This window comes from Chrysochloris asiatica, unplaced genomic scaffold (assembly GCF_000296735.1).
Source record: "Chrysochloris asiatica unplaced genomic scaffold, ChrAsi1.0 scaffold00051, whole genome shotgun sequence".
NCBI classification, from domain to species: Eukaryota; Metazoa; Chordata; class Mammalia; order Afrosoricida; family Chrysochloridae; genus Chrysochloris; species Chrysochloris asiatica.
Window position 1 is genome coordinate 13,790,185 of NW_006408569.1, and position 26,082 is coordinate 13,816,266.

Here is a 26,082-nt window from a genome sequence, read left to right on the forward strand (position 1 = left end):
AGAAATTATCATAAATATTTTATCCTGTGTTTGCTTCTAGAAGCTAATTTATAGTTTTGATTCTTACATTTCAGTAGATGACCCATTGTGAATAAGTTAGAATATAAGGTATGAATAGAACTTGATAGTTTTGCATATGATCATCCAGTTTTTCCAGCAACATTTATTTGAATGACTATCATTTCTCCACTGAACTGTGCTTTTCTTTACTCCTTTATCACAAGTCAGTTGACCATATAGGGTCTATTTCTGGACCTTGTATTCTATTCCCTTGATCGGTTTCTTTGTCTTTACATTGGGACAACAAAGTCTCAATTATTATAGCTTTACAATATCTCTTCCAGTCCGGGTATATGTAAATCTTCCAACTTTTCTTTTTCAAAGTTGTTTTACCTATTTCAGATTCTTTACATCTGCATATGAATTTATAATCAAGTTTACCAATTTTTATAGTAAAAACCTGTTGGGGTTTGAGTAGTATTGATTCTATAGATCACATTTAGGAGAACTGTTATATTAATAATACGAGTTTTCTGATTCATGAACAAGGTATTTATACTTATTTAAGTCTTTCATTTCTTTCAGAAGTGTTAGTAGTTTTCACTTTACGTGTCTTTATACATCTCTGTTTCAGATTTTTCTTAATTATTTCTTATTTTTGGCACTTTTGTAAATGACATTATTTCCCTAAATCTAATTTCTAAATGTTTATTGCTGGTATACAGAAATACCACTGACTTTGTATATTGATCTTCTATGCTGAAACCTTGGTAAGCTTACTTATTAGTTTTGTAAAAATATGTGGCACCAACCATCCCTCCCATGACACTCTTCTACTTATCATCTGGGTTCAATACTCTCTTGCAATGGCCACACAGAACTCAGAGACAATACTCAGTTGTGTGGTTTATTAAGAAAATTAGCAGGTTACAATATAAGATCAGACAACGCTCAGGGAACACTTGTTCCAGACAACTGCTGACAAAAACCCATAGGGCATGCCACTCTAACCTAAGTTTCATCTTGAAGGCATTTAGCTCTAGTTCCATGGATATGCAAACTTAGTTCTAACAGTTAAGTGACTGGAGGCACTCTGCTCTAAGATCAAGCTTCCTGCTCAAAGTCACTCCACTTTACTTGCTCCATGGACTGGGAATCTGTTTCGTTCTGTTCTGATTCTTGTTAACGCTGCTAACATTCTTTCATTCTTTCCCTTAAAAAAATCCCATAATTCCATGAGTCTAGAGCCATTGCAACAAACCGTTCTTCTGACATCAAACTCAAAAAATATGTGGTACCAATCATGACACTTTGGTTTCCCAGCTATCTGTCACTGGGTTGATGTATGTCCAACCTTGGAACAACAGGGCTCTGTGATACAAGGATCCAGGCATATTCTGAATGGGTAAAAGAGGAAAAATAATGTTAACATTCTTGACTGTCTTATGAATATTGGTTTCCCTTGCCTACTATTGTAAAATAGGCACTTGAGTAGGATAGAAAGGAATATCAGGAATCATGAGTATAGAAAGCTTCTAAGCCTGTCTTCAGCCTACAACTGATTGGAATACCTAAAAGGCATTCTAGAACTTACCCAGTGAAATAGGCATCCTGTGGAGCCTTTGTAGTGTATAGGACTTTGGCACAACCCTGAGGCCCATCCAGAACCTTCTGAGGTGGGACATTCCCACTTGAAAGGACAAGCAGACCAGCCTGGAGCTGCTAGAGCAATAGAAGATACTTCTTGAAAGAAAGATCAACAGGAAAAATCCAAAACAAAACTGGCAGTCTGATTGGCTACTTGAAGAACAGGCAAGTTGTTCACCAGGGAGCCATCAAGGCAACCAATCAAGTCCCTTCAGGGAAAATACCCCTCCAAGACTGAAACCCAAAGGGAACATATGAGCTGGCATGTAAGCTTGCTGGCGACCACGTTGATCTGTTGGTGAGTGGAAGAGGCATCAATGAAGAAATGGGCTGAGTTCGACCATGTTCCATAGACTTCTGTCAACCTGGAGATGAGAGAGGGAAGAGGAAGAGCTGGTTGGTCTGAAGTGCGGTGAGACCTAGGGACTCTTGAGCCCATGGACAAGGACATAGCCATGGAGGGCTAGAGCTGAGAGCAAAGTTTCCAGCTAATATGAAGTGAGGGGAGACACACAAGAATGCCCAAACTTGTAGATAGTATCCATTCAACCTAGCTTCAATGTCTTGATGATCAGAACTTGACTAGTTGTTTTTGTTAGGTGCCATTGAATCGGTACCGACTCATAGTGACCCTGTGCACAACAAAATGAATCACTGCCCAGTCCTGGGCTAACCTCACAATTGTTGCCACGCTTGAGCCCACTGATACTGCCACTTGGCGAATCCATCACGCTGGGGGTCTTCCTCTTTTTCTCTGACCCTCCTCCTTATCAAACATGATATCCCTCTCCAGTGACTGGTCCCACCTGACAATATGACCAAAGTATGAGAGATGAAGTCTGGCCATCCTGGCTTCCAAGGAGCACTCTGGTTGTACTTCTTCCAACACAGATCTGTTGGTTCTTTTGGCAGCCCACGGTACTTTTCAGTATTCTCCTCCAACACCATAACTCAAATGCATCGATTCTTCTATAGTCTTCCTTACTCACTGTCCAACTTCCACATGCATATGAGGTTATTGAAAATACCATGGCTTGGGTCAGGCACACCTTAGTCATAAAGCTGACATATTTACTCTTCAACACTTTAAAAAGCTCTTGTGTGGTAGATGTGCCTAATGCAATACATCATTTGATTCATTGGCTGCCGCTTCCATAAGTGTTGATGGTTGATCCAAGAAAAATGAAGTCTTTAACAACTTCTTACTTTTCTCCATTGATAAGAATGTTGTTTATTGATCCAGTGCTGAGGATTTTTGTTTTCTTTACATTGTAATGTAATCCATATCGAAGGTTATGGTCTTAGATCTTCATCAGTAAGTATTTTAAGTCCTCTTCACTTTCAGCAAGCAAGGTTGTATCATCTGCACATTGCAGGTTGTTAATGAGTCTTCCTCCAATCTTGATGCCACGTTTTTCTTCCTATAACCCAGCTTCTTGGATGATTTGCTCAGCATACAGGTTGAATAAGTGTGAAATACAACCCTGTCGCACACGTTTCCTAATTTTAAACCATTCAGTATTCCTGTGTTCTGTTAGTCTGTGTAGAGGTTCATCATGAGCACAATTCAGTGTTCCAGAATACTCATACTTCGCAATGTTGTCCATAGCTTGTCGATAAAGCTTGACTAGAAGAAGATAAAAAAAATTTTTTTTAATAAAGGAAACAAGTGTAAATTGCTACAATATGTAGTAGCTCAAAATACCAACAGAGATGGAAGGATTATCATCAAGTATCATTTCTAGCCCCTCTGTATACAGAGTTAATAGGGACAGGGAACTTTGACATTGGCTACCTAAAATGGTCGGGTGGTGGTTATAAAGGCATGAAGTGACTGGCTTACAAGGTTTCAAAAGGGAGTTTAAGAGTGTGTGGGGCAAGGTATAATCTCCACTGAATAGTTTTCATCTTCTCTAGATGAGTCTGGTGAAAGGAGATGAGGATAAGATTCGTAGGATTCAATAGTGAGTAATTGTTGTCATTATTAATTGCTACTTTCACAACTGTAAAGGTAGAAGTTTTGTATCAAAAAGGGGAGAGTAGTTAATCTTACATACCAGAAACAGAGGGCCCTAATACCATCAAGGGTGAAGAGTAAGAGCGGAATGTGGGACCCTATCCAGAGAAGCTGTGACACCAGCGATAGAGGCACAGATGAGGGTATGGAGAAATAGAGCAGCTGAGGACTGGACTCATGGAAAGAGAAAGGCGATGTGCTGGCTATCAGCAAGAAGGCAGGGATGCAGAATGTGCCCTTTGGTTGTTTAAATGATATTTTCCTGAGTGTTTTTGTGTGCATCCCCCCCCCAAAAAAAACAAAAAAAACCCAGAAGGAATAGAAACAAAAATACTGTTAAATGATAATGCACGGAGGAAGTTTTAATCATTGCAATTAAATGCTGAATGTAAAACTGATGTTCTCCCATGTAAACTATCACTCAATTCACAATAAATTTTTTTTTTAAAAAAGTATGGGCACCAAGCATTCCTCCCATGGCACTCTGGGCTTCACAGCTTTTCTGTCCCTGGATTGAGAAGGGTCAGTGTGCAATGATCGATGTGCTCTACTCCTTACTCATCTTGATGGTACTGATGAGATCACTCTGCTCTTGATAGGGTGCATTTCATACCTGTGCTAGAGTTTCAAGTTTTTCCTACTACAGATAACTCTGCTAACATCCCCAGCTGAACAATACCATCCTTTCAGTATCTTTTCCTATCTTCTCTTACCCAACTCCAACAAGTCCGAATCGTTGCTTAGTGGGGGTAACAGACTATGGGTAGAAGAGCCATTAAATAATTCACTACATCACAAGCCAGCCCCCTGACTCTTGTATCCATTGTCCCTTTCATACATGATGAATTAACTTTCCCCATATTATTTTAACTGTAAGAACATCCATGAAAGCTTGTAACTCAGCCACTTCATGCCTTTATCTACCCCCATTTTTGGTAGTCAATTTCTAAATTGCTTGTTCCTGTCAACTCAATACTGTGAGGAAACAATTTTGTTTCTTGAGCTGAAGAATCTTCCATTCCAATTGGAACTTTGAGCTGCTGCATCTGTAAGCAAAGCCCAATTCAGAGCAAGTCATCCAAATTGTAGTAGTTTACACTAGCTCATAGTGTCATACTTCTCTTCATTTTGTCAGGTTCTAGTCAGTTCAGCTCCAACCATCTATGCTAAGTCAAATGGGTACCAGTTGCAAGTTTGGGAGTTCACACATCCCCTTGCCCTTCAGACCAACAGGCCCTTTCACTCTCTCAGTCCTTGCCCCCAGGGGCTATATTGTCCTTAGGCCAGGAGGTCACACAACTCCCTAAAGCAGACCAACCATCCCTTACTCTTCTCTATTATCTAGCCATGGTGGACCAGGTCAACGGGTGCCAATGGAATATGTCCAAACTCACCCTTGTCTCTTTATTACTGTATTTCTCCCACTTCCACTTAACAAGTGGACCCAGTGAGCTTACCAGGCAGTCTGCTTGTTGACTCCCTTTAACTTTCAGTCCTAATTTTTTTTCCCCTGATGATCACAGGTTGTTCCTGCCTAAATGCATCAAATGGCAAGCTGCTGCTTAAGATTCAAACTACTAGTTATTTTTCTTTCTACAGGTCTTTCCTTCACAGATAAATCTATTCTCTCAACAATTCTGTGTGTGGATCAAGTTTCTATCTAAGTCCCTTATTCTACAAAGACTCAAAACAAAACGCCTATATTTTCTGGGCAATTCCTATCTCCCCCTTTTAGCATCTGCAATCAAGTATAGGCTGAAGGTGGACTTAGAAGCTCCGTGTAATCATGGCACCTAGTGATTTTTGCCTCAGGTGATTCTAATAGCAGCTTCAGTGGACTCCCTTCAGCTGCAGCATAACATTTCTTATACTTCTTTCAGCCATTACAGATAACAATAAACAAAGTAACCATTTAAGAATCAAAAGTTTCACTTCCCATGTCCTTTAATTCTCTCCCTTTAACACAACCCCGTAATTCCCTGAGTTTGGAGCCATTGCAACCAACCCTGTTTCTGACATCAAACTGCAAAAATATGTGGCACCAACCATCCCTCCCATGACACTCTCTACTTATTTTCTGGGTTCAATAATCCCTTACAGTGGCCACACAGAAGTCAGAGATGTCTAATACTCACAGTGATATGGTTTAATAAGGAAGTTAACAGGTTATAATATAGAATCAGAAAATGCTCAGGGCACAGTTGTTCCGGTCAACTGCTGATAAATGCCCACAGGCCACAGTACTCCACCATAAGTCTCGGCCTGAAAGCACTCGGCTCTAGCTTTGTGGGTGAGCAAAGCTGGTTCCGTCCCTTAGTGCCTGGAAGCACACCACCCTACAAACAAGTTTAGTGCTCTAAGTCCTTCAGCTTTACATGCTCCGTGGACTGGGAAGCCCACTGCTCTGACTCACGCTCTTGTTCTTGGTTCTGCTGCTGCTGCTGCTGCTACTCCTCTGCCGCTCCTCTAGTTTCACAGCTTTCTGCCCCTGGGTTGAGCAGGTTCAATACACAGTGATCTCAGGGTCCATTTGATGCCCTCCATTCCTGGATTGCTCTTTTTGATGGTAGTGAGATCTCCTCTCTGGTTTCTGAGATGGCTCATTTAAAACCCATTCTAGGGTTTGAAGTTTTTTTCGATTATAATGAACTCTGCTAACATCCACAGTTGAATCATGCCATCCTATCAGTGTCTTCTCCCATCTTCTCTTACCCATACTAGGGAGGGCAGAAACTTCATTTGGTGGGCGCTACAGATTATGGCTAGAAGAAACATTAGATCATTCACTACACAACAAGTTTCAATAGCTTTTATATAGATTCAGTCACTATATAACCATGTTATCCTTAAATAAAGAAAACTTTCTTTCCAATTTGAATGCCCCCTTCTTATTCTTATTTATTGTACTAGTAGGAGCATCCCATATAAATGTTGGATTGGAATGGTGAGACCTTTATTCTCTTCTAAGTCTTTAGAGCTATGTACTTCATCTGCATACAACAAATTTAGTAACTTATGTTTTCATTGATTTCAAAACACTTTGTAATTTTCCTTCTTATTTCTTCTTTGATCCATTGGTTGTATTGAATTTTTTGTGGATTTCTAAGATATCTTTCTGTTATTGATTTTTAATTTAATTCTGTTATGGGTATTATGTGTGTCCTGGGAGGCCCAAATGATTAAGCACTTGAGTACTAGCCAAAAGGTTGGCAGTTAGAACCCACTTGGAGGGTCCTCTGGAGACAGGCATTTATGAATGCTATTATAGTCTTTAGTGCTATATACTTCTGGTAAATATTGCTTTAGCAAATTTAGAAACATGTGTTTTCATTTTCATTTATTTCAAAATGCTTTTTACGAAAAGGTTGCAACCTTGGAAGCCCTATGGAGTCATTCTGCTCTGCACACATGGGGTGACCGTGAGTTGAAATCAGCTTGACAGCAACCAACAACAACATGGTCAGAGAACATTATTTGTGTTAGTTTAATTCATTTGAATTTATTGTAACTTGTTTTATCACTCAGTGTGGTCTTCCTTGATAAACATTCTATATGCACTTGAAAAGAATGTACATTCTATCTGATGTTGCTGGATAAAGTGTTTTATAGACAAAAATTAGGTGTGAAGTTGTTTAATTATGTTGGATAACTTTCCTATCGCTACCGGTTTTTTTCCTCAACTTGTTCTGTTACTGAGTGAGAATTGAAATCTCCAATTATGATTTTAGATTTGTATATTGGGCCTTGCATTTGTATAACTTGTTACGTCTTGTAATTTGAAACTCTGTTATTAGACTTATAAATGTGTTCGAATGTTAGATACTCTTAAGGTATTGATTTTTTTATTATTATGAAATGATCTCTGTTCTTGGTAATATTCTTTGCTATGAAATATGTTTTTCCTAATATACGGCGCTTAACAGAAATCCAGGTGTGGTACTGTAGGATAAGCACTGGACTGCTAACTGTAAGGTTGGAGGTTCAAACCCACCAGCAGCTCCTTGGAAACCCTATAAAGAGTTGCTATGAGTAGGAACACACCCAACCTCACTTAACAACAACAAAAAACACAGCAATAGATTTTTAATCTAATCTTAATCCCATCTGGTGTATTTTTCATTGACAGCATTGCAGTTTTTAATCTCTAGAAGCTTGATTTGGATTTATAAAAGTATCTTCCTTACTACGAGTTAACATGTCCAGTCTTTCCTGCATTTTGTAAAACATGCCACCAACAAACACCATATTTTCCAACTCTGTTTCACATTTCAATCACTAATAATTATCAATGATCAATTTCAGACTGAAGAAGTTGGTACTTTAAGAAAATAGAGGAAAGCCTAGACATGTTAAATAATAGTCAGGATGATATTTTTGTAAACGCAAAGCAAACTTCTAGTGATACAAAATACCTGCAACGAAAAAACAATAATTGTTTTTCAGTCCTGGCATGGTGCTGTAGGATAAGCACTGGACTGCAAGGTTGGTTCAAATGGCAAGGTTGACAGTCCATACCTACCAGCCGCTCCTCAGAAACCCTGTAATTATATCATCTGTGTCATATTTTGTTCACTTGTGATCACTTGATTATTTTTCTTACTATGGATTTTCCTTTATTCCTGCCTAATAATTTTGTATTCAATTTCAGGCATTGTGAGGTTTACCTTTTGGTGATGGATATTTTTGTATTCCGATATTTATTATTGAGCTTTGCTGTTGTTGTTGTTGTGTGCCATGGAGTCAGTTCAGACTCATAGCGACCCTGTACAGGGTTTCTGAGGCTATAAATCTTTACGGGAGCAGAAAGCCTCATCTTTCTCCAGTGGAACAGCTGGTAGTTTCAAACTGCTGACCTTGCCGTTCACAGCCTGATTCATAACCACTACGCTACCAGAGCTCCTTGAGCTTTGCTGTAGTACAAAGCTAAATTAGTTGGCAACGGTTTTATGCTTTTTCATCTCACTATTAAGTTGGTCAGGTGGATGGCAGCGTTGTTTGTTCTAGGGCTAATTTTGCCCCCTAACTGAGGGAAAACCTTTCAGAGTACTCTACTCAGAGCTCATAAATTATGAGGTTTTCCACACTTGGCTGGTGTGATCATAGACTATTTGCAGCCTTATTTGATATTTAGAAGTTGTTTTCTTCAATCCTTTGAAATGATACTGTCTTCAAGTCTCGGGTGGTATGCTGTTTTCAAAACTCAGATGAATGATCCAGGTGACTGTTTTTTCTTCAGTACATCTCTCTCCTTTTTCATACTCTGCATTGCAAACTCTTGTTGCTTTGACTTTCCTGTACTCACATAGATCTTCTTGAATAAGATAAATTCCATCTATTTTAATCTTGAATCAAATTCCACCTATAGTCTGTCTTCCTATACTAAAGCCTAGATACTGTTTAAAGACAGTAAATTGGAGCAATCATGGGGCTCACCTCGCTTGTTTCTTATTGCTCAGTGTCATGTGTCATTGTCGTTCATTGCATATTTCCCAGTGTCTAAATATCGTTTCATATATTTTGTCTGGACTTTTGTGCATGTGTGTGTGTTGTTTCAAGCAGAGGAGTAAATTCGGTATCTTCCATCCCTTCTAGACTAGAGTAGAAGTCTTCTCCAGCATTCAATATTTAGCATGTTGCTTAAGCGCTTAGCTGCTAACCAGAAGGTGGATGGTTGAAATCTGCCCTACCCTCCATGGGCAAAAGATGTGGCAGTCTGCTTTCATAAGGATTGATAGCCTTGGAAACCTTATGGGACAGTTCTAGTGTGCCCTACAGGGTCACTTTGAGTCAGAATTGACTCAGCAGCAGTGGGTGGGTGAAATAGAATTCATATTTAGAAGCCCCTGACAAGTTCTGTCCTTAACCTTTGCTGTATAGGAAAATGTATTCTCTTTATTTTGGGAAAATGTTTTGAGTAACTGTCTCTGAGTTTATGAAACCTGAGGCTCTCAAAGGAACTGCACACCCACTCCAGGAAACTCTACAAATGTACTAAGATGATAATTTCTCTTTAATATATGACATGGAATGGAATGGTGATAAGGACAAAAGAAGCTCCGAGTCAAGCCAGCTTAAAAATACACTTTTACCAGGACTTTGTAAAGGGTTTCTTTAGAGGCCCATAGTTCTACACCCTGTTGTATATTTCTCAAGAATTTTAATAGTCAGTCATTTCCCAATTCATCAAGCCAAAACAGTATAGTGATGAAGTTCCTGTTTTTAGTCAAAGGCTAACTTGGTCTTCATTAATATCATATTGCTATTCAGTATTTTTGTTTTTTGGAAGCTACAGCCAGTGGACTGTTTTACTCTTTTTTTCCAAATTTTGGGAACATCTATTACTTGAAATGCATATCTAATTTGCTAGGATCATTATTTTAAATTTGCATACCGAAAAACCAGACCCACTGCCATTGCGTCAATTCTGACGAATAGGGACCCTCTGTAGGGTTTCTGATGCTAGAAATCTTTATGAGAGCAGAAAGTTTCATCTTTCTCCCGCAGAGCAGTTGGTGGATTCCAACTGCTGATGTTGTGGTTATTGTTGTTGTTGTTGTTAAGTGCTGTGGAGTTGGTTTCGACTCATGATGACTCTATAGGTTTCCAAGGAGTGGCTGGTGGGTTTGAACAACTGAGACCTTGCATTTAGCAGGTACTATTTTATGGTAGGGAGAAAGATAAGGCTTTCTACTCCCGTAAAGATTTACAGCCTCAGAAACCCTATACAGGATCGCTATGAGTTGGAACCCACTCCACAGCACATAACAACAACAACATTTTATGGTTAGCACAATCATATAATAGGCATCAGATGTTAAGTGTTTAAAGCGTGATTCTATGTTAACTATCAATTTGAAAAGTTTTGTATTTAACAACTACTCTTTTGCCTCTTAACTATTCCAGGGCCTGAGAGTATGGTGTTAGCGCTTTATATAGTCCTTTACAGATCTCTTGTCAAAAATTGTCTCGTTCGATTTTTGAGGAATTTCACAAACTTAGAAGACACTGTAAGAGTTGGAATTCTAATTTAGGAGACAGCACTTACACAGATGACTCAAATGTAGAAAAAAAAAAGAAATATATACACATATAAATTTATGTAGTAAAATCAGTAAAGGTGAGAATATTGGCAGGAGGACCTTTGAAAGGTGGTAATAATTTCCTGATGGATCAGAATGCAGTTGATTCAATAGTCTTTTGGGGCATTGACATGGTACACAGTTGTATATTGGCTTCTTTACTTATTCATCACAAAATAAATGCTAACAGAGAAGTGCCAAAGTTCACCAAAGTCACATTGTTTGCCTTTATGAGTCTATGTTTGAATGTGCTCGCAAGTGTTTTTAATTGTCATTTCACTCCGTAGCTTATTGGCCTCACTCTTCTAGATGTAATTGAGCAGCAGTTTAATGCAGTTTAAAATTTCAGAAACACACATATATACACATTGAGCAAACAACTTCACATGCTTACTGAGCATAATGAAAGTACACCACAGTAGCAATGAAAACTCAAAATCCAAAGTGATATGAACAGCCAGAAAATTGGAGCAGCACAGGTAAGAAATGAGAAATTTTGAGGTCCATTGAGCACCATGCATTTGCAGTGTTCAGTAGCTCTGAAAATTTCTTATTTAGTCCCGGAAGTCTCTGTGTCATTCAAAATGTGAAATAAAGGAAACATGCATAGGTTCCCATTGATTATCTAAATTTCTGTTGATGTCCAGGAGGACCTCCCAGCATCTTTTCTACTACCCAATTCTTTTTCCAAACTCTTGTTACAAAGAGTGTAGAGCAGGCAGCCACCTTTTTCACTGTTGTGGTAGCTGGTGTCTAAGTTAGATTCAGAACAAGTTCCTCCAATCTTACGTGAGTACAGTCTAAGTGAGCTCACTACTAAAGTGAAAGAAATAGTCAGCAGTTGCTTATTCCCACATCAGATTTTCTTCCTTTTCTTCAATTGCTAAAGGATACCTATTTTCATCTCTATAAATATAACTGGAGTCCCTTTCGGTTTCTTCCAGGTTCCCGCTACATCTCCCTTCTTGTTGACTTTGTGCTTTCATTCTGTGTCCTTTTCTGGTCTGAGCCATGTGTCCTACATTTCGAATTCACTATACTTCTGAGTGCATCACTTTTGACATTAACATGTTCTTTTAGCTGTGTTTTGGGATGGCTCCAGTTAACCAACTTGGTCAAAACACATGAATGTTTATACTTCTGACTTTTAACTCTCCAGTTTTTTTAGTGTTTTTCGCTGCACTGACAGATGGAGAAGTCTTGAAAATTAAATAAGTTGTCATTTGTAGGTATGGAGTACTGAGATAGTGGGTGCATTTGGAACTGTGAGAGGGAGATTAGGTTTCAGAAAACTTAGTTATTTTCTTTAATTCATGCTAACCATAGGCCCCACTCCTGCACTTGGAGCCCTCTACCTCTCCCCCTGTGTCCTAGAAAAGGCAGATGATCCTTCAGCAAAAGAAAAAGAAAAAACTCAGGTTTGGAAAGTGTGCTTCTAATTGCTTTATCATTAGGGCTTTTTAAAAGGATCGCTTTGGAACTTTCCAAAGGACATAGCATGGCTTTTGTTAACTCACTCAGCTCAATGCCTCCTGTAGCACCATACATTTGATAAAGCTTTTTCATGAAGTAAGAGACAGGAAAAGAAATTGGTCTAATTTGGGAAGATAAATCAGAGAAGACTGTTGTGTTTTCTTGATTTGAAATTGAGTGGGTGTTCAGCAGGGCTGTGTTTAAGTAAACTTTCATGAACTGATTTGTTTGGCAATTTGATATCTTTCTCTTTTCAAAGCCCCCAACAGAGAAATACGAAATGGCACCGAGTAGAGAAAAGTATTTGTGTACTGTCTGGTGTTGCTCATTTCTTCCTCTCATTTTTTTTCTTGCTCAAGTCTGTAATAATCCATTACATTTTCTGCTGGAACCAGTAATGAATAATTAGTGAGTCACTAATATTTTTGTTGGAGTGGCATTGCAGGATAATGCACTGGACCACAAGATCGGTGGTTCAAATCCACCAACTGCTTCTCAGGAACCCTACACAGGGTCACTATGAGTTGGCACTTAACAACAATAACACTATTTTTGATAATTGTGTGAATTTTATTCATTAAAGCATGGGGGATGTAATATGTCATCATCATGTTTGTAAACTGATCATTTTATGTTTAATGAGTAACTGTTTACCCAGTTAGGACTCCTGGTGTACCGCTATAGGATAAGCACTGGACTGCTAACTGAAAGGTCAGTGGTTCAAATCCACCAATTGCTTCTTGGAAACTCTATACAGGGTCGCTATGAGTTGGAACCAACTCAACACTAACAACAACATTTACTCAGTTAAGTTTTTACATTGATATAAGGACATGACAAGAAAATAATTTCTGATGTGAAGAGACAGATAAATTTCTCCTTTAATGCTATTTGGGTATATGTTTCTGTTGGGATTTTCAAGGCATCTCAGTGCCCTTTCCATCGTAAAAAATGTTAAAAGATGAATGCACAACTCTTGTGTTCAGTTACCTGAATATTGTTTCTATGGCTAACTTATGTCAAGAGCAGGTGAAAGAAACTGTTAGCAACAGAAATTTGAGACTGCTTTTACGCATCTATTGTTAAGGGTAATCATTTATTTGTTTTAATTGAATTTTTTCTGCGTGAATTGTAGTCGTCAATATCTATAAGTTAATCAAAATTATTTGAACCTTAAAGATTTAGCATATAATTATATCTATTTCCAGGAGCCCTGGTAGAACAGTAGTTAAGTGTTTGCCTGACAACTGCAAGACTGATGGTGTGAACCTACCAGCCAGCCACTTGGGAGAAAGGGATGTGGCAGTTTACTTCTGTAAAGATTGTTTTTTGTTGCTGTTAAGTGCCTTCGAGTCAGTTCCAACTCATAGGGTTTGTAAGGAGTGGCTGTTGAGCTTGAACCACCGACCTTGCGATTCAAACCAACGTTTCAGTCCAGTGCATTAATCCACAGCACATCAGGACTCCAACCTTGGAAACCCTATGTAGCAGTTCTATTCTATCCTATAGTGTTAGTATGAGTCAGAAGTGACTCAAAGCAATGGGTTTGGGATTATCTAGATTTCTGTATTTATATCTCTATATACTAATGATATTGGAATTCACTGTAGACACCTGGCGGCTGCGGCTGCTGCTGCTGTTACTGCTACAAGTCAGTTCCAACTCCTATCGACCCTGTTTGTTGTTGTTGTTAAGTGCCGTTGAGTTGGTTTCGACCCACAGTGAACCGGCACAGGGTTTCCAAGGAGCAGCTGGTGAGCTTGAACTTCTGACCTTGTGGATCAAATTGACTTTGCAGTCCAGCGAATTAACCCACAGCGTCACACCAGGACTCTGTATAGGGTTGGGAGGCTGTACATCTATACAGAAGCAGAAAACCTCATCTGTATCCTGCAGAATGGCTGGTGAATTCAAACTACTGATGTGATTAGCAGCCCAACATGTAGTCTACTACAGTACCAGGGTTCCTTGTAGATACAGGGTCTCTATGAGTCCGAGCTGACTCAATAGCACTTAACAACAACTTGTAATCACAGCAGAGATCTTACTTAGCTAACTTGTGTGATTATCCCTAATTCATAAAACCACCAACTCTATTTCCCTTTGAAAATATTAACCAGTCTACGTTTTGTCATAACAGGTTTTACTTATAATTATAGATTCTTAAAACAAGAGAGTTATCTGTAGATTTATTTCTAGTTGGACCCTTGCATTTTACAATTGAGGAAACTGAGGGCACAAGATATTAAGTGAATTGTTATAAACAACAACAACAGCAACAAAACACCCAGCTCACAAATTATACCTGCTTTACATACAATCCATAAGAATTGTTATGAGTCACAGTAATTTTAGCTAGTAATTGTACTTCCTCTCCTTCCAACTCTATATTTTGGGGGAAATGGACAATTCTTTTCAAAAGTTATAGTCCCAATTTTCTCAGGTTATGGCTAAGATTAATTATGATATTTAACCTCCAGTTGTTTATTTGGAGCTTGATTCTTTAAACCTGGGTTTTTAGAATAGTGTGGATGTATGGTTACTATAGATTAATATTCATTTTGTTTTATAGAACTTTCCTCAAAAGGAAAGCATACAGTATTTACTTACTTTTTGTCTGATTGCTTTCACTCATCATAATTAATTTCAGGTTGATCCATGTTTTACTAAATCAACACTTTATTCTTTTGTTGTATGGTTATACCACAGTTTGTTTCTCCATTCATCTTTTTTTTTTAATGTTTTATTGTGAATTATGTGATAGTTTACATGGGAGAGCATTGGTTTTACATTCATCCTATCCTATATCATTTCATTGCCATGGTTACAATCCCCTCCATGCATCATCAGCCAACCAAAGATTTGCAGCAACACTGCAAGCCGGTGCTGCCCACCCCCTCACCCCCATTGTCAGCACACAGCCCCTCTCCCTCTCTGGGTCAAGAGTCCCCATCCACTCCATTTCTCCATGTCATCGTCTCTGCCTCCATCTCTGGTGTCACTGCTTCTCTGGGTAGGGTCTTTCACTCCGCTCTTCTCCATTGATGGTCCCAGGGACCTCCGCTCCTGGATTGCAAAGTTAATCACTCCCCTTCTTGCTACAAAATGTCTACCTTTACATTTCCAACCCTCACAGTCAGTCCTGATAACAATTATTCACTATTGTATCACATGAGACCTATCCGCATTTCCTTTCGTCAGTCCCTCCTAGACAGATTGAATACTACTCAGTGGAGATTCTACCTTGCTTCACGCCCTCTGGATCTTAGGTTCCTTCTTGAAAGCTTGTAATCCAGTCACTTCTTGCCTTTGAAGCCCCCCTATTTTGGGTAGCCAATATCCAAGTTGCCCATCCCTGTCTACTCTGTATATGGAGGGGGTGGGAATGATCCTTGCTGTAAAGATTTGTTCCCTCTTTTTAGCTACTGCATCCATAGGTGTAGGTCGAGTTCATCAAATTGTATTAGATTATTCTTTTTTTCCCCTCTTCTTTCTTCTTCTAGTTGAGCTCTGATCATCCAGTCATTGAAGCCAGGTCAAGTGGGTATTATCTGCAAATGTGGGTGTTCTTGTGCATTTGCCCTTTCTTCTTATCAGCTGGATGCTTCACTCTCCACTCTAGTCCTCTGTGGCTATGTTGCTGACTTCCATTCATCTTTTGATAGCCACTTGTATTGTTTCTACCTTTTTTTTTTTTTTTAAGCTATTACAAATAAAGCAGATATGAATAACCTGGTTCAGGTTTTTGTGTGGGTAGAATTTCATTTCTCTGAAATGAATGCCAAGGAGTCTAATTGTTCTTCTAGTAAGTATATCCTAACTATTTAGCAAACTTCAGCTCACTTTAGAAGATGGTTTGTACCATTTTGCTTTTCACTGGCAATCCATGGAAGTTATAATTATCCCATATACTTGTCAACACTTAGTGTGGTCAGAATTTTTTTTAAGTCATTCTAAAAGGTAGATATTGGTATCTCTCTGTGCTTTTAGTTTACATTTTCATGATAACTAATGATTTGAGCATCTTTTCACTTCTAAGTTGCTATCATCTTGTTTTGTGAAGTATCTTGTGAATATTTTGCCAATTAAAAGAAAAATGAGTTCCAACCTAAAATTTGATCAGCTTTTGTCTCTTGCAAGATTGCAAAATAGGTTTTCATTAGAATAAAAATTAAATGCCTGCTGTTTGTGAGACCCAAAATTCAACACTCACTTGGCAACATCTACACCTAACCTGTTTCCTCTTGAGAGGTAGTTTCTCATGGTGTACCACTCTATGCATTTAAACCTTAGGTATTCTAAGGTTGCTGTCTCATTTCTCATGTGACTAGCTTATTGGTAAGAACAGATCAATAATAAATCCAGTTGAACTTTATCTTCTCTAGGGAATGGTAGTATTTTAGATAACAAGGTTCCATGTGCATGGCTAAAAAGCAACCACTTAAGGTGCATTGTAAGTGCTTTATACAAAGTGTATCGTCTGGGAATTTTGAACACCACTGAGACCTTTGAGTATTTAAGGAAATATTCTGCAATGGTAACTTTGATTTCAAAAAAGGAAAGTGAGACATTTCTATGAACATCAATTATTATAAATCAAGGGAATTTTTTATGTAATTTGCTTAATTTTCCTTTGCTACTTTAAGTGAAAATACAACTTGGATTGTTTATCTATTTATAGATCTACAAAGAAGTGTTCTTTTATCTAGTTGAACTTAAATAGAGAATTAGTGATTAGTCATTGTATTAAAAGCAGAATATAATTCTAATGAACAATCAGCTGTTCATCCTCTGCAATTTTTATTATAAGACATCACATCTCCTTGGAAGGAAACAAGTCTATTTTCAAGTTTCATTTTGAGTAGAAAAAATATATTTAACAAAGAGAGGTTCTGCTTATATCACTCTGTGTTCTTTTTTGTAGTTTACTTTTTCTAGTATTTTAAAGATGACAGTGGTGGTTTAGTGGTAGAATTCTCACCTTCCATGTAGAAGAAAGACCCTGGTTCAATTCTCAGCCAGTGCATTTCGTATGCAGACACCACTGTTTGTCAGTGAGGCTTGGATCTTGCTATCACACTCAACAGGTTTCAGTGGAACTTCCGGGGGTGTGGGGGGAAGGACTAGAAAGAAGTGCCTGGAAATCTTCCAAAAATCTATTAATGAAAATACTATGTGGATCACAATAATCTGATCCCCTGACAATTGTGGAGATGGTGCCAGACCAGGCAAGGTTTTATTCTGTTGTGCATAGGGTCTGTATGTATGAATTGGTGCCTACTGAATATCAGGCAGCTATCAACAACGTTGTACTTTGTTCGTCATGCAATGACAAATGGCCATGTATTTATTTTTGTTTCCTCATTGTTTCCCAACTAATTTCTTCACCGTGACTCGTATACTTATATGTGAGTCTGGAAAGTCACATCTAATGCAATTAGTTGTATGACTGAAAATAAGTGCATGTCTGTGCTTTTGAAAGTAACTTTCCTAATTAGTGCCCCAAATTCATGGGAAAAAAATTGGGCACCACATAGAAATCCAACTCAAATGCTTTCTTACTTTTGTCTACAAATAGAATTCAAGCTGGTACAGGAACTCTGTAGTGATGACTCAATAAGGTGCCTCCTTTGTCCCTCACTGAAGGCATTTTCCTTCTTTCTGCTTCCCACAGACCTCAGAGAAAACTCTGGGCCAGTAGTTTTCAGTGTGATTTCTGGACCAGCAGTATAACATGACCTGGAAACTTAGAAATGCAAGTTCTCAGTTCCTACATCAGACCTATGGAATCCAAAGCTGAAACTAGGGGGCAAAGGGCGGAATTCGCAGCAATCTGTGTTTTATCAAGCCCTCTAGGTGCTTCTGAAGCATGCTAAAGTTTCAAAACCACCACACAACAGGAATGAAGGAAGTTGTGAATACAGGCCTATATAAAATTCCTTTCTGACAGCTTCAAGCTAGCAAGTTCATTATCACATTGCTGTAGCAAAAACTGCATAGTAGGTCAGGATAGGAAACATTATGAAATTAAGAGGCAAGAATATTAACTGACTTCAGTATTCTAGATCACTAACATTTATAGTGGGCAAAATATATTTTTAGTTTTATCTTTATGGCAAGGAAAATCATGGTTTCATAAAGCTTTTAAGTTTTGACAAGTGGAAACCATGCATATTGTTTAAACATCACTCTTTTGGAATCTAGACATTTTTTTGTGGAATAGAATTACTCTTAAAGGCATTCATCACAGAAATTTAAATGTACTCGACAGTGAATTATGACCCTAAAAGAGTTAATTTATCATTGAATTTTCTGAATACATTATTGTAGCTTTAATTGCCTAAGATATCTGTTTCACAAAGCACAGGTCCCTGTTGTTGTTGTTAAATGCCATTGAGTCAGTTCCAACACACAGCGACCTTGTGTAGGGTTTCTGAGGAGCGGCTGGTGAGCTTGAACCCCCAACCCTGCAGTTCAAACGAACTTTGCAGTCCAGTGTATTAACTCATAGCACCACGCCAGGACTCCATTTAAATAAACATTAGGGATTAATTTAGTAAACCCTTGTTTGGCAATTATATGTCACCAAAAGGGAACTATTTAAAAAAATACATTCATAGTCTGAACTCTTTTTTTCTCTAGTATATGGCTGGTCCAAGAATAAGCATTTTCTGAGTTCAAAGAAACAGATTCATTTTATTGATATATGCTAAAGATTAGATGTACTCAGTTAAAGTTAAACCTCTTCCTAGTCAAATGACATACCATGTCTTTGACATCAGTCTTAAGAAAATACTGTATAGTGTACTGCATCCCCAAATTGCCTTATCTAAGTATAACAAAATGTGCAAAGATCTGGAGTCAGAAAACCAAAAAGGAAGAACACGGTCAGCATTTCTCAAGTTGGAGGAACTGAAGAAAAAATTTAAGCCTCGACTTTCATTATTGAAAGATTCTCTGGGCAAATTATTGAATGATATAGGAAATATCAAAAGAAGATGGAGGGAATACACAAAGTCACTGTAACAAAAGGAAATGGCTGATGTTCAACCGTTTCAAGAGGTAGCATATGATCAACAGTCAATGATGCTTATGGAGGAAGTCCAAGGCATTGAAAGAATTGGCAAAGAACAAGGCACCAGCAATTGATGGAATAAAAATTGAAATCTTTCAAGAAAGTGATGCAGCACAAGAGTTACTCACTCATTTCTACCAAGAAATTTGGAAGACAACTATCTGGCCGACTGATTGGAAGAGATCCACATTTATGCCCATTCCAAAGAGAGGTGACCCAATGGAATGCAGAAATCATCACACAATCTTTTTGATATCCCATGTGAGTAAAGTTTTACTAAAGGTAATACAGAAACAGCTGCAAGCATGCATTCACAAAGAACTTCCAGAGGTTCAAGCCAGATTCAGAAGAGGCCGTGGAATGCGGGATATCATTGCTGATGTCTGATGGATCTTGGCTGAGAGCAGAGAATATCAGAAAGATGTTTACCTGTGCTTTATTGACCATGCAAAGGCTTTTGATTGTGTGGATCATGACAATCTATGGACAATATTGCAAAGTATGACTATTCCGGAACACTTAATTGTGCTTATGAGGAATCTGTACATGGGCCAAGAGGCAGTTGTTCGAACAGAACATGGGAACACTGAATGGTTTAAAATTAATAAAGGTGTATGACAGGGTTGTATTCTTTCACCGTACGTATTCAACCTGTATGCTGAGCAAATAATCCGATAAACTGGGTTATATGAAAAAAAAATGTGGCATCAGGATTGGAGGAAGACTTATTAACAACCTGCAATATGCAGATGATACAACCTTGCTTGCTGAAAGTGAAAAGAACTTAAAATATTTACTGATGAAGATCAAAGAGCACAGCCTTTGGTATGGATTGCATCTCAGTGTCAAGAAAAAAAAAAAAAAATCCTCACCACTGGACCAATAAACAACATTCTTATCAATGGAGAAAAGATTGAAGTTTTCAAGGACTTCATTCTTCTTGATCGACTATCAACACTCATGGAAGTAGCAGTCAAGAAATCAAACGTCGTATTGCATTAGGCAAATCTGCTGCACAAGACCTTTTAAAGTATTGAAGAGCAAAGATGTCAGCTTGAGGACTAAGGTGCGCTTGACCCAAGCTGTGGTATTTTCAATAACTTCATATGCATGTGAAAGTTGGACAGTGAATAAGGAAGACCGTAGAAGAACTGATGCTTTTGAGTTATGGTTCTGGAGGAGAATATTGAAAGTGCCATGGGCTGCCAAAAGAACCAATAGCTCCATTTTGGAAGAAGTAAAACCCGAGTGCTCCTTCCTTGGAGGCCAGGATGGCTAGACTTCGTCTCTCATACTTCAGACATATTGTCAGGAGGGACCAGTCGCTGGAGAAGGATATCATGTTTGGTAAGGTGGAGGGTCAGAGAAAAAAAGGAAGACCCCCCAGTGAGATGGATTGGCCCAGTAGCAGCATCCGTGGGCTCAAGCGTGGCAACAATAGTGAGGTTGGCCCAGGATCGGGCAGTGTTTTGTTCTGCTGTGCATAAGATCACTATGAGTCAGCACTGACTCAATTATACCTAACAACAACAACAAAGTATAACACATACATTTCAGATAGTATGTCTTGGCATGTGGTCATTTTTCATTAATTTATTAGGGCATATTCAAGCATCTTTCCCTCTTTTTGGCACTTAGCCATAATTGAATGCAAAATTAACTGTAAGACTCAATGTCTGATATTCATGCAGTAGGTTGATGGGACTTCATTGGTATCTAGAAGAAGTTGTGCTCAGATGGAGGTTTAAAGAAGAAGGGCTCTATTGCCATCTGATGAGGGCTGTGGACAAATGACATCTAACCCCTGGATTTGATTTTCCTAGATTTCATACATGATCACTAAGATTCTAAATATTTTATAGTTCTAAAATGTAAAAGGGAAAAGGAAAATAAAAATCCAAACTATGAAGCACTGCTGAGGTACCATATATGGCTGGGGTTTTTTGCTGTTGGTTGTTTGTTTTCATGTACAAGGGGGCTTCACAAAATTCATGGTAAAATTCCACTACCTTCTAATGCCATTGTTTCCATTAACTTTGTGAAGTCCTGTCACATTTGTTGAAAGAATAAATGGAACAGACTAATTACCAGAAAGTAGGCCTTAAACTCCTTTGAAGTCAAGAACAAATAGTAATATTATTGTTGTTAGGTGCCATTGAGTTGGTACAGACTCATAGCGACCCTATGCACAACAGAATGAAACATTGCCCAGTCCTGGGCCAACCTCACAATTGTTGCCACACTTGAGCCCACTGATGCTGTCACTTGGCCAATCCATCTCGCTGGGGGTCTTCCTCTTTTTTTCTGACCCTCCACTTTACCAAACGTGATATCCTTCTCCAGTGGCTAGTCCCTCCTGACACTATGTTCGAAGTATGAGAGACGAAGTTTGGCCATCTTGGCCTCTAAGAAGCACTCTGGCTGCACTTCTTCTAAAACGGATCTATTCTCCCCCCCCCCCAAAAAAAAAAAAAAGCTAAAGAGGATAGAGAGAAACACTGTTAACTGATGATATATGGAGGGGATAATAATCAATGTAATGAAACAAGCCATATGAATGGTTGAATGTGAAGCTGATGATGTGCCCTGTAAACTTTCACTCAATCCAAAATAAAAACATTTAATAAATAAAAAAATAAAACGGATCTATTGGTTCTTTTGTCAGCCCATGGTACTTTCAATAGTCTCCTCCAACACCATGAGTCAAAAGCACCAATTCTTCTACGATCTTCGTTATTCACTGTCCAGCTTTCGCATGCATAAGAGGTTATTGAAAATACTGTGGCTTGAGTCAGGCACACCTTAGTCCTGAAGCTGACATCTTTGCTATTAGCTATTCATAATTTAGGAACCTTGGTGCTGCACTGGTTAAATGCTTCACTGCTAAAGGAAAGGTTTGGTGGTTCACAGGAGAAAGACCTGGCAATCAATTTTCATAAATATTACAGCCTTAGAAACCCGATGAGGCAGTTCTAACTTACCCTATAGGCTTACTATGAGTTGGAATCCATTCTCCAGCATACAGCTGTAACAGCATTTTAGAGTTTAGGTTAAGGTGCTTCAGGAAAAACTTATTGTAGAAAATTGTATTTGAACCCAGTGTTGTTTTTTTCTCAGATTGTTCATATTCCTTATTTGTTCTTAACTCCAATGTGTAAGAAATCCTTTATTTTTTTTTAAATTTAAGTGTAGATGTGCTCTCCTAAAGATCATATATATCTTCTGAGTGAGAAATACCTTTTAAAGGAAAGCTCTCTACACCTTCCACCCTTTTGCACTCACTTATTTCATTACATTTGGTGCAACCTAAAATTGTAGCTATAAAGCTATTTGGGGCATGCTTTTTCCAGAACCTTGTAAGAATCAACAGGAGCATAATTTTAAACTACAGAAGTGCAAAATAAGCACAGAATCCTAGGTAGCATAAATAAAGAGGCCAAAATTCGAACTTTGCAAAAAGACATAATTACCAGCAATGGGGGAGGGGGACGTGAGGATAGAAAGTAGGATTGGGGCGAGGGGCATTTCATCATATTTTTAAAATTGTTCTCTAAATTTTATTTCTTCTCAGAGATGGAATTCTGCGAAACCCCTCACACTCTGTGCTCTGGCTACCAGACAGACATGCACAGTGTGTCTCGCCATGGCTACCAGCTAGAGATGGGGTCTGATGTGGACACGGAGACAGAAGGTGCTGCCTCCCCTGACCACGCACTGAGAATGTGGATAAGGGGCATGAAATCGGAGCATAGTTCCTGTTTGTCCAGCCGGGCCAACTCTGCATTGTCCTTGACTGACACTGACCACGAAAGGAAGTCTGATGGGGAGAATGGTAATCAAATGACCTATACTTTTCACGTAAAACACAGAGAAATTGCAGTTTGGGGCTTTTTCTTTGTTTGCCTTCCCTTATGACCATCTGTTTTTCCTTTAATATGCAGAATGGAAATGCAAGTTAGCAGGGTCCCATGGACAAAGCATTTATCTAATTATCTGGCAAATAGATGCATTTATTTACAATAATAGACAAAATACTTTTCATTTCTGATAATTTCCCGAGGGAAATAATCTCATGTAGTCAGCAGTACTGTGCGTGTCTTATTTATTACTTACCGTTTATTTTCATCTTTATTTTTTAGTGCAATACTATTGGGTACTCCTGTCATATTTTGGCTTCTTAACAATATATGAACAATGAATGAGATGAACAATTGTATACAACACATACTTTGTATGTTCCTTCTATTTTTATTCAAATTAAACTGTCTAGTGTGCAGATAGACTCAAATTACTTAGGTTAGGCCAAAATGATTAAGGTGAAAAAAAGGTGAATTAATGTTATCCATTTGCCGCACAATAGGTCCTAGGTGTGGTATCATTAAATTATAATTATATCTTATTTTATTACAAACTTTAGAAAAAGAAAGTTTCTTTTTTTTTCATTTGTTGGGAAGGGAGGAGTTAATTTGTTTTATTTCTATTCTTCTTTCTAGACCAACATGTCTTAGTAAAAAGCACATTAATACTTTTTAAGTATATTAACCTATTCTCTGCAACATAGTGTTTGACCAAATTTGATAAATCCCTGCCACCGTGGCCACAAGACCTAGTCAATTAGCAGCTCAGTGACTAATGAGTATTTTTTTCAGGTGGCAGAAAGGTATCCAACAGGTTTGTCCCTGTAGCCTTTTATATTCTGTACTCTCCTGCATCCTTCAGCCCATAAAGGACGCTGGCCAAAGGCTAGAATCCTGACTGAGAGTTGCCCCGTAGTTAGAATATCATTCCACTCATTGATAGGCTATAATACTTTACTCTAGTAAGTATCCTTGGGGTTTCCTGACTTCTTTCTGTGTGTATGTATGTGTTGAATGTATTGCTAACTGGACCAAGAGTATTATAGGAGATGAAATACTGAAATGAGAAGGGAGCATGTTTAATATACATATGAGTGTACATGCATATAAGTGAAAGTTAGGGGACCTTGGACTGGCCACTATGGTTTTCTGGGCTTCACATGTCAAACTAGAAAAACAGTGACCAAAATGTGGTGATATGGGGGTATTAGGTGATCTCCTGTAAACTCAAGACTTCTTTGCTCATCTCACTCCTGGCATAGGAAGTTGTAGCACATTCAGTGGGTTACAACATTGAAATTGAGCCTTGAAATTAAAGAACGACTTCCTTCACTCCCTCGGTACTACTGTTTTTTCCCTGTAAGACCCTGAGTATGGGGTTTCCCTTGGAGTGATGAAAATGTTCTGTAATTAGACATTGGTGATAGTTGCACAACACTATGACTATATACTTTAAAGGGGTGAATGTCATGATATATGAATTATATCTCAAAAAGATGTTATTTTAAAATAGACACAGTTGAATGAAGGGCAAGAGTTGAAGATTTAGGAATCAGATGGCTTGGATAAGGATTAATGAGTAAAATGTTTGATATTACAGGTTTTAAATTCTCTCCTGTTTGTTGTGACATGGAGGCTCAAGCTGGGGCTACTCAAGGCAAGTGTTTCTGAATATTTGACCACAAAGTATTTTTACCTCACTCCATCCCTAACACACACCCTCCAAAATGGAACTCTCTGTTCCTTTGACAAACATCTCAATGAATCTGTCAAAGATTAGTTATTAGCAGCTTTCCTCTGGCAAGCTTTATGTTTATGTGGTTTGCTTTCTTCTGGAAAACTGAATGTGTGTATGTTGGTAGGGGCTGGAGCCATGTGGTAGGGGATGGATGAAGCAAGAGTTAAGGTTGGATGTGTAAATACATTGACTTAGTATGGGAGCAGAAATTGAAGTTGAGTTGAGTTGTCTCTAACCATTATCTTATATGGTGCAGACACTGCCATTCTACCAGATGATCCCAGCTTGGCTTTAGAATCACTTTCTACCCATGTCAAAAATTATAAACAACACCTTCAAAAACAAGAAACATTGCTAATTCTTTTCTGTTGTTGTTGTTGTTAAGTGCCTTCGAGTCAGTAGGCCTGTATTTATACTGTGTCACCGTGTTCTTTATTTTGTCCTCATTGTGCTAATTGAATGTTGACCTTGTGCAGAGGGATACTGAAAGTACCATTTAGAAATGATTTTGATGACTGAGTCTGTGTTAGGTTACTCTGAGACACCCTGTGGTAGGGAACTCACATCTGACCACAGGACAGTGACTCAAAATTGTGAAGGAGTCTTTGAGAAAGAAAGGATGAAGATTTATTAAGAATCAGCTTGAAGCCCTTTTCAAAAGACCCATTACCAACCACTCGTCCCATGAAAACTACTTTCTTAGGTGAGCCACTATGCTTTGTTAGTGTGTCATATCCTTTGGTTGTGTTTGGCCTTCAGGAATTGTTGGTTCTGTTCGTGTTCATTGGCCTTAGTCTATCTGCAATCAACCTTAACACTGCTTACTAAGGTAGAGTTGGAGGACTCTAGGACAAAGGCAACACAGCTTTTCTTTCCTGGAGAGCCCATTTGTATCTTAGGAACTGGATACAGTACCACAAGATCCGAGTGGGTTGCCTAGGAATACCTGTGACCCCCTTCTTAACTCCAAACCACTACTGACCCAATGTGCTCTTCTAAGAATGATTTCAACTTTTGGTAGGCAGTGGAGCATAGTCATTAGAAGTATTGTACTCTGGAGCAAGACAACCTGCCTTTGAATGTCAGTCATGAGACATTGGGAAAACTATTTAAATTTCCAACACATAGTTTTCATCATGTGTTATATAAGGATAATACTAGTGTCTACCTCTAGGGGTTTTTTTTTATTTTATGAT

At 38.5% G+C, this 26,082-nt stretch overlaps 1 protein-coding gene across 3 annotated transcripts in view; it reads left to right on the top strand.

The window, feature by feature from the left end:
• Positions 1-26,082, top strand: part of TENM1 (teneurin transmembrane protein 1) — an 884,561-nt gene that overhangs the window by 125,603 nt on the left and 732,876 nt on the right. For all 3 annotated transcript variants that reach the window (XM_006862844.1, XM_006862842.1, XM_006862843.1), the window contains exons 2-3: positions 22,863-23,123; positions 24,749-24,805. In XM_006862844.1, the coding sequence (XP_006862906.1) occupies positions 22,863-23,123; positions 24,749-24,805 (318 nt within the window). The remainder of the gene's footprint in view (positions 1-22,862; positions 23,124-24,748; positions 24,806-26,082) is intronic.